Here is a 12,801-nt window from a genome sequence, read left to right as displayed (position 1 = left end):
CAAACATCAGTACAAAGCCTTAAGTTTTCATCTGTGCAATGAATGAAAATATTTCACACAATATTTAAATACACAATACTCAGATTCCTTGCTGCAGATTTTCTACTTTTGAAAGCATATTAACAGTCATGCCATTTCCAATCATCCTACAAAAGTGTAAAATGTATTTTATGACATTAAGAAAAATAAATCCACCATATCTGTCAAAAAACCGCACCCAACCCCCAAAATCTCAATCACTGAAACATGGACTGTGTTCCTCAAATAGTCAGATATAAGAGTACAATGTGAAGGCTGTAGTATTATTTCTGTTTGTTGATTTTTATGTACTAAAACAGGAGTTCCTGAAGGAACTTATCTCGGCTCTAGGGAATACAAAATAATAAATACACTATCCAGAATAAAAAACAGGAATGAGGAACAGGAAGAAAACACTGAGGAAGTGTTTTAGAAATGTAAGAGCTCATCAGCAACAAATATCACAGTCAAAATACATACATTTTTGTTTATGACATGGAACAGCGGGTGAAAAAAATGAATGTAAAGATCCCATTTTGGCTAATAGAGAAATCACAGAAAGCAAGAAACACCAAGACTGGCAAAACTATTTTAAATTATATTGAAACATCTCAGAAAAACACCCTTCATAAGAAAATGCTAAAGTATATCCACCAGGAAAAATATTGATTCATTTCATATACCGCATTTGCCTTCCTCGGACATTTCACAAAGTTCAAAAAAACTCAAAATAAGAAAAAGGAAAGGAGAAGAAAACTAGATGCAAAGAACATACACTACAGAGAATAAAATACTAATAGCCTGATATTGTTCTTAAGCATTAAAAAGAAAAAGACACATAGGATGCACAATAAATAAATGCTGCAGCAGAAGAGGTCTGAACCTGATCTGATACACAAACAAGCCCAGCAAGGCATATTTTGGCAGCCAGACTTTCTGCAGTACCTAAAGGGTAGATTCACTGGTGCAGGAAACTCACAGGAAAATAGACAGAAGCACTGAAAGGCTGTCTTGACGTTGTATAAATGAACACAGCAATCTATGGATGAACTGACCACAGTAAAATTAAATCCTTTCATCACAGAAACACAGACCAGATACAAAATTACGTGGACGAACAACCCTCACAAAAACTAGTAACTCCAATATGATGCTTTTCATAGATAGATTGTAAGTACTGAAAAGACTAAATCAAGCTTTTACCTTCCAGTTTCTTAAGCAGGAAAGATTTTCCACTTCCCCACTGTGCATACAAGCCTACACAGATGGGTGGCTGCATGGTTGGTTCACTCAAAATATCAGCCAAAGCGCTGCTGTACAGATCATAGCCCAGCATGTCACCATCAGATTCAGTGGGAGACAAGTGTCCTGCAACACAAATACTTGTGCTACACAACTTTGCTCTAAGAAAGCTCTTCAGTATGACAATTTTCATTATATGTTCACCCATATTTGTATATATACTCCTGCCATATAACAGCTGTTATTCTTTGTACATTCCTGTTCAAAGGAACTTTAAATCATCCACATAAATGATACATAATTATCACAACTATTAAAGTCTACCACAAGATTCAAGACCCCAAACCAGAGGAAGTCAAAGAAAGTAATTCCCACACAAGCAAGATCAAAATAAAAACAAAGCAATCAATAGAAGTCATGTAGTATACAACATCTAAAGTCAAAATAAAAGGTTATTTTACCTTTGCCAGACTTTTAGAGGGATGGGGGTTTTTCCCCCAGCTGATAATTTTTAAGCCTTCCAGTTAGGTGCAACATTAAAACATTAAAAAATCTGTAGTCACCTTTCAATATATAATTGAATAAACTGGATCATCAATATACGAGTGATTTACAAAAAAATACTTACTGGCACCAAATATTTGTGTTAAAATACTCTTCTGGTGACTACAGTCAATATTGTAAGGAGTTTCTCCTGTCTTGTTGGGTCTATAAAGCAATCGACCATCTTTTGGATTTCTTAAGAGTAATTCAGCAAGTTTACGGCTTCTTCCACGAATAGCAATGTGAAGTGGAGTATCTCCTTTCTGCAATTAAGTGATAAAGCTAGTAATATCTAACATTAATTCCTAAGATTATACACAGACTATATGTTCAACACTGTTTCAGAACCATTATTTCCTTGAAATAAATCTTAGGGCACTTTCAAAAGCATCAGTGCCTTACAGCAAGCATTCTTCCCCTTGAAAAAACATTACAAATGTTTCAGAGAAGACATGTGAAAAAGCAGTTCTTAGAATGATAAACCTCAGACACTGCCTTCCTTCTTAAATGCTTATTAATATCCTAAAGTTCATGAAAATTGTAGTCTCTGTGTAGAAACAAATGTCTACAGGTAAACTCAGGATGTCTACATCCTGACATCCTGTGTAGAAACAGATGTCTACAGGAAAACTCAGGCAAAAACAGGAGACTTGTTTACAACAAGAGCTAGTGCTTGTTAGAATTGTTTCAATGTCTGCTCAGACTTCCCCAAAAACTTCCCAGTAAAAGCTTTCTTATTGCATCAAATCAATATAATTACTTTTTCACCCTAAATAAGAGATTAAAAAAGCACCAAATAAATGTTCCTGTATTTAAGAGGTTTGCAGTCAAAGTAAGTAATGCATAAGAAGACAGCAATAACCAGCTGTATTTGTCCTTGGCGTCCTTTATTTCAATGTCTATTAATCAAAAACTAATATTAGTGACAAATGACAACCATTCTCTATGCTCTTCTTCAAGTGTATTAAGAATTAGCTGTTTTAAACTGTTAAAAGTTTTATTCCTCGCCCAGATTTTTTTTTCACGTAATTAAGAGCAAACCAAAACCCAACAATATACTAATGGTGGAAACAAATTTACACTTAAGTGTTCTTATCTACTGAATTATTAAACATATGGGAGACTAAGCATTTAAGTCTTATTGTCTATTTAATTTGTCTATTTAAGCATATGGGAAGCTCTCTTTCTGTATTAGCTTTGAAAGCTCCCTCCAAAATCCTGCTGCAAAACTAAAATGATTAAATATACTAAAGTAAACAAACAAATATTCTTTACCTTGTCTACAGCAGAGACCTTGGCTCCTTTATCCAGAAGAAGCTCTACTATTTCAATATTTCTCATCTTGGTTGCCTTTATAAGTGGTGTTTCTCCATCCTAAAATGGAAAAGTAGAACTAATATAAAATCTCCATACCCCCAAAACCAAGAAAAAAAACAGTGATTGGGTAACAAATTAAAACAAAAAATTTTAAGATAATTAAATGTGCTACTGTGCAAGCAACAACACTTTAGCACCTATGTCTGTGAAAAAGTATCCCAGACCCAGTTTTTTAGATTGATTAGAATCAAAGAACAAAATACATTTCTGTCAATAAAAGTGTCAAATAGAGAAAGACAAAATTCAGATATAATACAAGATATCTGAAAATATTTCAATGCTGTGCCAACTATTTCTCTTATTTTTTTCCTTACTGTTGCACATGCCTGAATTCATGCCTAGTAATATCAGAAACCTCTTTCCTCAGTTTCCAGTAGCACTGCTCTTTACTCCTTATTCCTGGTCATGTCAATGATGCTGAGGTAAAGAATCCACATGTTCCCTGCTATCCCTGTTTGCTACTTAACAGCAAATCATATTTATCAACAGAAGGAACATTATTATTGCTGAGAAGCCTTATTTCACAAAAAAAAAAATAAGTGTTCAAGGTACCAACACTTCACAAAAACTGAATGTGGTATGATCTTCACATCATGCAAGAGCTGAGAAAAGAACAGATGTTAAAAAAAGCAATTCAATTAAAATTCTAATTGTTACCTTGGTACATGTCTCAGTATCAGGGTTGCATTGCAAGATATCCCTCACCATTGTAGCATTTCCCTTCTCAACTGCCCAATATAAGGCAGTTTTATTATCCTAAAAAAAATAGTATTAAACACAAACAGTATTTTCATTTAGTTGGAATAACTTCAAAAACTGTATTTAAAGTACAACCACTATATACTGAAAATTGCATATAATACAGCAATTTTTAGCACAGTTGAAGGCAAAGGGAAAGTTCAATAAATCTAATTGGCTCAACAGAAGAATTTAGAGCAGAGGATGCAAATTTGGCCAGGGAATATACATCTATTTTGAAAACCTGTGAAATATATTAAGAGCTTTAACAATCCAAGTGGACTCAACCTGTCTTGAAAAAGTTTCTGAAACTGCATGTAAATATTCAGCTCTAACTCAAATACAGAAATTGCCTAATGAAATAAACCAACTTTTTTTCAGAGGCTGTGGAAGCTGGGAAGCTGTAAAGTCAACACAAAGTTCCAGAATGCTGATCAGGCAGACATTTTATCAGTAAACTTAGGGGAAGGTTCACAGCCACAAATCTGCTTCTCTCATCTTTTTTTCCCCCCAGTGATGTGTGGATGTGTGCTACCACAGAAAGTCAATCTTTCTGTAGCCTAGTGACTGCACCTTGACTCTTTCTGTTTGATGCATATTTGTGTAGAGACATTTAAGAATAGCCTTTGAACGCACACCTGCTTCTAAACAGGAATGTCAAAGCGTCCCTTGCAGCCTTCTACCTTGCCTGCTTCTTTCATTTGCAGCTCTTTCTCTTCTACTCGTGGGCTTCACAGCAAACTGAGTTTAAAACCTTTCTCAACAGTTTAAGCCCAGTCACTAAGATTTCTTTCCTCTCCAATCACTTGAGTTTCATCTTCTCTGTCCTTCAGTGAGCTGGTTTCCTAGACATCAGTCCGAGCTGTAAATCAGCTACACAGCCAGGTGCTCCCAGCTGGGTTCTTCCCCCTCCCTGAAGGGCTGAGGGAAACACCACCTGAGCCCTCACCTGCCCCAATACCCAGTCTCAAGGGCCTTTTAGCCATGTTCTTTCTGCTGAAGGCATCTGCCGGCTGGCGACCATATGAATGAATGGTCGGCAAGGAACGCCATTGCTGGAAGGCTGGTCAAGACTCAGCAATATTTCTGAAACATCACAAATTTGGGCAGTCAACAGATCTCCCCAGAACAGGCCAGCAGGCAGGTGCTGCAGTGCCAAACAGCAGGGAAGTTGCTCCCAGCAGGGAAGTAGCATTCATCTCCAATTTTGATACTGCTGGTCCTAAACTATGATCTGAAGTGCAGAGCCAAAATGTTGCTCTGATGATAGTGACTCCTGCTGCGCCTCCTGTAAGGCCGCAGAAGTATTCTCTAGATCAACCACTGCTACTTGCCACTCAAGCAACCCCACACTGCCAGAAGTCACAAGCTTCCCTGCTACCAAAGACATTGCATCCTCCTGCTGTTTCTGTTTTGCTTCAGTCATAGCGAGATGTTGAAAAGCTTCAGATTTTCAAACCCATGTCACAGCCAGAAGCTGAGACACACAGGTTGCCAATGTCAGGTCAGAGGAAGAGATCCAAATGCTACTTTTTTTTTGAGAATATAAACTTGTTGGCTTCTCAGAGACGCTCTGCAGCAGCAGCAGGCACTGAACCTTTGCAGCTCTCAGTGACTAGTTAGGTTCGTGTGCCAACTTGGCAGAACCCATGTGCCAACAAAACAGAGTGATTTGAATAGCTTCAAGCAAAAGAAAGCAAGTTGAATGCAACAAAAACAAGTACCATGCTGAATGAGAGAGCTTCCAGTAGAAAACTAATACCTTAATCAAAGGACAAAAAAGAAACAAGGGGTAGGTAGAAAACACGGAAATCACTAACAACGTTTAACAGAAAGCATCGCAGAAAATTGGTGGAGACAAGAACCAACCAAGCACAGTGACAGAATTGCTCTGACAACAGATATAATCTCTGGTGCATCACATTTCATTGATATTCTATTTAAAATATGATTAAAATCATTATATTGTGTCTTTTAAAGTATGTCATTATTCTAAATCTGTTCAGTAGTGCAGATGAAGTTCAGTTTACATATTTTCCTTTTCAACCATTATACAATTAAGTGAAAAAACTGTACTTAACAAGCCATTACAATTATATGTATCTTATATTTTATAACCTGCACAGCAACATGATGTATTTTACTGCTTGATGGAATTTGAATTTCCTACAGAGTAGACAGAGCAAACTATATTTAAAGCTCATTTTTCAGGAACACAGTATAATTGTTTGGTATAAAGTTCACATCCTATTTAAGAAGCACTGTGACATTTACATTGTTGTACTTACCTGACCTCTGATATCTATATCAGCGTATTTATGGAGCAGGGCCCTCACAATTTCAACGTGACCACCTCTAACAGCCCCAATCAACACTGTATCTCCACTCTAAAAAAATTGTGAAATAATATTGAACATGAATTAACATTATTTACCAACAAGAAGTGCAACAGAGAATGAATTATAGCTTCCAAATATGCACTATGCCTATTTATATTAAGAAATCTCCACTCATTTTAAAAAAGAAAGATACAGAAAATATAACTATCTCTGAAAAAATGGGTATATAATAGAAAAAATTCTTGACTTTATTTTTTTTCAATTATTCAGGAAAACAAACATTCCATAAATAGGTCTAGCTTAAATCACTATCTTAAAAAACCCAGTATAGATTAATAATAAATAAGAAAAAAGCCAACCAGGAAGACCAAACACTCATAGTAATAACCTACTTACAATCGAAAAAGAATACTGTCTGTCTCTCTGAGATGTTTCACAGCTGACAAAAGCTCCTCAAGAATTTTAAATAAATGTATGGGGTTTTTTTTCTGCAGATTTGACTGCTATCTTGTTTACATACACTATGCTATTATAAATAAAAAAAGAAAAAGGCTGATTTAATCTCAGATCAAAATAAAAATATTTTGGTGTGGTAAATGGAGTTGCATATACATAAAACGAAGTTACAGTTGTGCTTAAGGCTTCTGATTTTAACACACTTAAGGACATGCCAGAATTTCAGAAAATACCTTTTACTCCTGAAACTGCCTAGTACTCCTTTTAGGATGAAACAAGATACCAAAATCACATGTGTGGAACTGAGAGAACTCAGCAGCAGGAAATGCCCCACCAATCAGTCATTACATACTTGGCTGCAAACCAAGAAACTTTCTTTATCGAAACCTACTCTAGCATCTGAAACTGAGAGTACTCATTGTTTGGTGTATTTTTGGAACGCAGTCAGCTGTGCTGAAAGTTGTAATTTCTCCTGCCTGAAAGCACAGAAATGTAGACTGCTGTAGAAAATTGTGGCAAAAGAGGTACTAAGAGGGATTGCAATGCATTTTCTTAAATATTTTAAGTTTGCTTTGATATGTGCCTGAGGTCAAATTTGTTGTGACATGACTGTAGCTCAGTACACTGCCATCTAAGAAATGCACTGACACCTGAAATACAGGAAAATGCATCCAAAAACCATTTTAGATTTATGAAGCAAGTATTAGGAAGCTTTCCTCTATTTTCTGCAACCCCAAGCAATCCAACTTAAGCAGCATCAAAAACATATTACCTCTCTGAACTAAGTCACTGACCCTGATAGAAACATCTAAGTTTAGGTATATAACCAACTACAGCCTCAAGGCTGCAGTGCTTGACCTGTCTCTGACACTTCCGAAACACCTCCCTATCAAGAGGGCACTGCAGACAGTCCAAAGCACCCGTATGAGTAACCAAATAAAATCCCAAGCTGCTAGCAAGCAGATTCACACTGTGGGCACTGCTCTTGTCACAGCTCTACTGAGTAATGCACTTATGGGTCAGGTACACAGCGTTACCTTTACATCTCTTAACCCAGAGCTGAAGTCTCCCTCTCATGCAAGTTTTCTAGTAAAAAGTTTCATTGTAAAAGATAAAGGTACACGCTGAATACATTCTTTTTTACAGAATCCATGGTTTACAGTTTTAGCAGTACTACCCCACCCCAAACCTACAGATTAGTTCAGAATTAGTCTTATGTTACAGATATATCAGATGTCCTATGTTCTCAATTCAAGAATCTCAAAGAAAGAGTAGTTTCAGTAGTTTATCCTTTACCTTCACAAAGCAACATTTACCACTTAACATACTTGTAAAAGAGTAATACACAAAAATATCCCTAGATGGCAGAAAAATTAGAGAGCCAGAAAAATCACATATATACAAATCTGCATATACTGGTATTTAAACATAAACTATATATATATAGAATAATAATTATGATGAAAATTGACTCACTCTGTCAGGAATGTTCACGTAAGTTCCAGCATCAAGAAGATCCTGCACAATTTCAGTATGTCCCTCCTTTGATGCAATCATCAAAGCTGTATTTCCATCTTTATCTGTTAGGTTTACATTTGGGTTCCTTTTCAGTATTTCTTTTACTGAGTCAGTATAGCCACCCTTCACTGCTACAATAAGTGCAGTCATAGAATTCTTTAAATAAAACCAAAAGATTTTATTGTACACTGGATATATCAATCATCGTTATATCAGCAGTTCAAATAAGAGAACACTCACTGACATCACTCAATCATCCAAATGCTACTTCAGTTTTGTGTTTTAAAGTGCACCAAAAATCACACTTTTTAAAAACAAAGAAATAAACTAAGACCAATAGTACACACTTCAAATGCAAAAAGTAAAGCTCAGATCAGTTTATTCTATCTCCTGAATTCCACATATATGATAAAATAATTTTCTTGTCCTATGGAAACATAGTATTATCAAAGCATCCAGGTCTACCAATACTGTTCACAAAGAGGATTTTTTAAGAACTTCAGAAATAATCATATGAATACCAAAAGTTTTCCCCATCTTCCACTTAACTTTAAATGGACTTTGTTTTTTTTTTTTTGGACAAATTTAAATGTAATCTGTTTTATTTAAAAACAATATGCAGCTGAAACTTCTGAAAAAATTCAATTTCTGAAAAGTTGCATCAACATTATTATTTTCAAAAGATGATTTGTGTTTGATTTACTTTTCAAATGGCACTGAGGAATAAGATATTTGATGGATACTGAATGAATTCTGATAACATTAACCTTCAGATAATAATTACCTAAATTAAAATTAGTCATTAAAATTTACACTTAACATACTGATGTGTACACTGTCAATACAGTTACATCACAGTTTTATTAAAAGGCACAAAGAAGTTTCAGTAACTCTCATATGCAATCTGCAAATAGCTGGAAAGCAAAACACTCCAACACCAACATTTCATCTTGTCTCATATATTTCTTGGTATTTGTTTTATTAAAAAAACCCAAACAGGATACACAGATGTACTTATCGCTGGAAAATGCAGTTACTTACAGCTCCTTCTTGGTCAACATCAGCTCCCATCTGCAGCAGGTATTTCACACACTCCAAATGCCCTTTCCTTGCTGCCCAAACCAGTGGGGTGGTTCCATACTAAAAAACATTCACAACATTTTATCATATTGCTTTCTGTATTTAGTATCCCATACAATCTAGCATTTATCCTACACTTCATTGCTTTAGTTTTTACAAAAATATAATTTGGTCTTTTGAATTAACACAAGCATTTGAAAAGTCACTTCAATTTTTCTTTTGTAGACAGCTGTAAGAATCCTTTTTATATACAACCTAGGATAGCAAGGTTTCCAATAGCTCTAAAAATAGAAATATGTTCACAACCATCTTGAGTATACTATGGAAAAACCTCTTTCAAGCATAACAACTTAATCTAGCACACTAATTCTAATCTCATGGGTAAAGTAACAGCAAGTTTTTTTCTAATCAAGAACTCATAGATTTCCTTTCACAAGAAATTCATCAAACATTTAAGAAACTAAATGTTATATAGGTATAACTTACTTTGTCAGAGCAGTTCACTTTAGCTCCATGCTGCAGTAAGAGATGGACTATATCTGAGTGGCCACGTCCTGCTGCCCAAATAATTGGATAAACACTGTATTGCTTAGAATTAAAAAACAAATAATTATAGTCTTATGTATTTTCATTGTTTTACATCAACAAAACAAGTTAAACCCATAGAGGAATGAATATACAGAAATAAATCCAACTACATTATCAACAATTGTTATCAAGTACATTACCCAGATGATATCTAGGAAGATGTCCACTGTTTTGAAACAGTTTTGATTTATTACTCTTTAAACAAGGTTTGTAAATTCACATCCTCATCTTAAGAGGAACAGTTGTAAGGTAGAAAGGAAGCAAGAGACAGCTGTGTAATACCCCTAAGGAATCAGGACTGCAGATGAGTTGTGCCATGCACACAGACACTGCATATATAAACCAGAGAAAATCAACCATCACAAAGGTTGTTCTGGCCCCTGGGGTTCTTCCTTCATTGTTCATAGCCTCAAACAGCAGAGAACTGCTAGTATAAACAAATTGTTCAGTACCTACACTTTTGTAGAAAACACTTACAAATTAACTAAATCTCAAAATCTTAGGGTTTTTTTTATTCTCCAACATGAATGGTATACGTTCATATAATCTAAACTATTATGAAACAATTAAAGCAAATTATGGTGTCTACACTGCACACATTAGCTACTCCATTAACTTCTACAAATGCAGAAAAATGACAGTTGTTATACACGTAACATTAGATACACTACTTATATTTTCTATGATTTCTTCTCCTGATAATTTGAATCTTAGTATAAGCTACACACCCATTTGCTTCAATTTAAAAAAAATCAAAGTTATTAAAAAAGGCAGTGGCAATCACACAGATTATTAAAGCAAGCCCTTTATAAAGTACAGTAAAAAATGTCATACTGCAAAAAATGCAACATGTTTGATCAAGTTAATAAGCCGAGCATACAATTTAAGACTTCAAACACTTGGGAGGTGGAGATGTTTGAGACTAAAACTTACCATGCCTGTGATGTTTGGGTTTGCTCCCTTCTCAAGCAGCAGTTTAGCCACTTCAGTACGGCCTTTGTATGATGCCCACATCAGGGCAGTCCATCCTCCCTAGCAAACACAATTCAAAGAATTGTAAAAACTGAAAAATACTTAGAAATGCATTTTAAAAGAAATGACTTTTATTTCATTCTGTATTTGTCCTAAGACTGTTCTGCAAATTCAAAATATAGTAAGGACCGACCACACAAAGTTGTAATCCTATTTATTCAGAATAAATAATAAGCTCCTGTATGGGAGTACTAATTTCCTGTTATATGCAAAACTTGGGAAAACGTCATGTTCTTAATGTTGCTGAACACTGAATTCAGATTTCAAATGCATACAAATCCAACCACTGGATTAAAAAAAAAAAAAAAACCAAAAATAAGAAACACACCATTATCTTAAAACAAAGTCTAGATCCCAAATCAATTAACTTGGAAAGTTTACTTTTGATTTCTGTATCAGAGAGTAATAAGAGCAATTAATTTCAAACTACACTGGTGTGTTCATTTAAGTTTGCAAGCTATGAGACAGTGAGGTTTCACTGCCTAAGGCATTTGACAGGTCAGATAAACAACTATTATTTTAAAATAACAGTATGCCTCCAATAACTGTAAGCACAGTTTTTATTTATTTCTTTATAATACACTTTCGGAGATGTGAAAGATCCCTCTGACTGGCAGAGGTCTAGAAATCAAGCACTTGGCCATGTGTGCTTAACATTAAACAAAAAATCTTGGTTAGTGAAGATGCCTTAGCTTTCAGACAGAGTGGAACTTCAATTAAAGGAAGCACTTGAACTCACTCCACATTTTAACTTAAGGAGAACAAAATCAGTCCTTGCAGGTACCTAATTCCATCTTCTGTCAACGGGGACAGTTTATAGCTCTTCAGGGCCATCGATAATCTTAGACTCACATCAGCAGCTTTTATAACTCTTTAGATGGGCTGGACTGTAGTGCCCACTTTGCCATATAAAAATTTATCAAGATGAATAAAAGCAAGTGTTAGGAGACTGAAAACAAGGACTGCTGTATGAACAATCACAGCTGCCCAGAGTAAAAGTAAATACAGACAGGTATCTTCTGGGAAAGATAATGTTTATTTTACCACAATACTTAAAAAGAAAAAAAAACACAAAAAAAAACTACCACCCAAAAAACCCTCCAACAACAACAACAAAAAAAACCCCATAAACCAACCCTCCTCCTGCAAAAAAACTCTCACTACCGAAAACACACCCAAAAATCAAACTGTTCTTCAGTTTAGCTTTTATCCAAAGCAAATTACCAGGAGAATAGCAGCCCTAGTAAACTCGATGCCATTATTAACACTAAAGCAACCTTTTGACAGGCGTAAAAAGAAATATTTAACTATATATTCTTTTTCATTTCAACAGCACTGGGAACATACCGTAAAAATGAAAGATCTTTCCTTAGTTTTATGGAATTGAAAATCTCCAACTCACAAAACGTTTTTCTATTTTATTTTTACACTAAGCCAACACATACCAAATCTCGATGCTCTAAACTGACATTATAATTGAGTAGCTCTGCTACAATAGCTGCATGTCCTTCTTTAGCTGCTGAAATCAGAGCTGTCCAGTTATCCTAGAAAAAAAGGAAAAAATGTTTTAAAGTAATATTCAATATTTCAATACAAGTAACCTTGTTTTTCAAATTTTTAATCCACAACAGGAAATGCAGAAACCTTTAAAATAGCTGTTCTTAAAAAAATACTAATAAACTCACAGTGTGCCAGTTATACACATGGAAATATAGAGCAACTACTCCAAATCTCCCCTCCAGTTATGTGCTCTCCTACCCAATATCTAGCCCTTTCCACTCCTCAGTTCACTGTAGGTTATCTTAATAAATATATCGAGGAAGCAGCACCTACAAAGGTTTAGAAAATGAGGTCAAGGTATTAAAAACTG

General features: G+C 35.1%; 1 protein-coding gene across 7 annotated transcripts in view; it reads right to left on the bottom strand.

Annotated features, from left to right (window-relative positions):
- Positions 1-12,801, bottom strand: part of KIDINS220 (kinase D interacting substrate 220) — a 76,064-nt gene that overhangs the window by 49,720 nt on the left and 13,543 nt on the right. For all 7 annotated transcript variants that reach the window (XM_068183501.1, XM_068183503.1, XM_068183499.1 and 4 more), the window contains exons 4-13: positions 12,377-12,475; positions 10,833-10,931; positions 9,798-9,899; positions 9,273-9,371; positions 8,190-8,387; positions 6,207-6,305; positions 3,838-3,936; positions 3,079-3,177; positions 1,889-2,066; positions 1,222-1,386 (exon numbers count right to left, since the gene is read on the bottom strand). In XM_068183501.1, coding sequence (XP_068039602.1) covers positions 1,222-1,386; positions 1,889-2,066; positions 3,079-3,177; positions 3,838-3,936; positions 6,207-6,305; positions 8,190-8,387; positions 9,273-9,371; positions 9,798-9,899; positions 10,833-10,931; positions 12,377-12,475 — 1,237 coding nt within the window. The remainder of the gene's footprint in view (positions 1-1,221; positions 1,387-1,888; positions 2,067-3,078; positions 3,178-3,837; positions 3,937-6,206; positions 6,306-8,189; positions 8,388-9,272; positions 9,372-9,797; positions 9,900-10,832; positions 10,932-12,376; positions 12,476-12,801) is intronic.

This window comes from Anomalospiza imberbis, chromosome 3, assembly GCF_031753505.1.
Source record: "Anomalospiza imberbis isolate Cuckoo-Finch-1a 21T00152 chromosome 3, ASM3175350v1, whole genome shotgun sequence".
Classification (NCBI taxonomy): domain Eukaryota; kingdom Metazoa; phylum Chordata; class Aves; order Passeriformes; family Viduidae; genus Anomalospiza; species Anomalospiza imberbis.
Note: the sequence above shows the minus strand (reverse complement) of the source record. Positions and strands in the feature narration are given on the sequence as shown.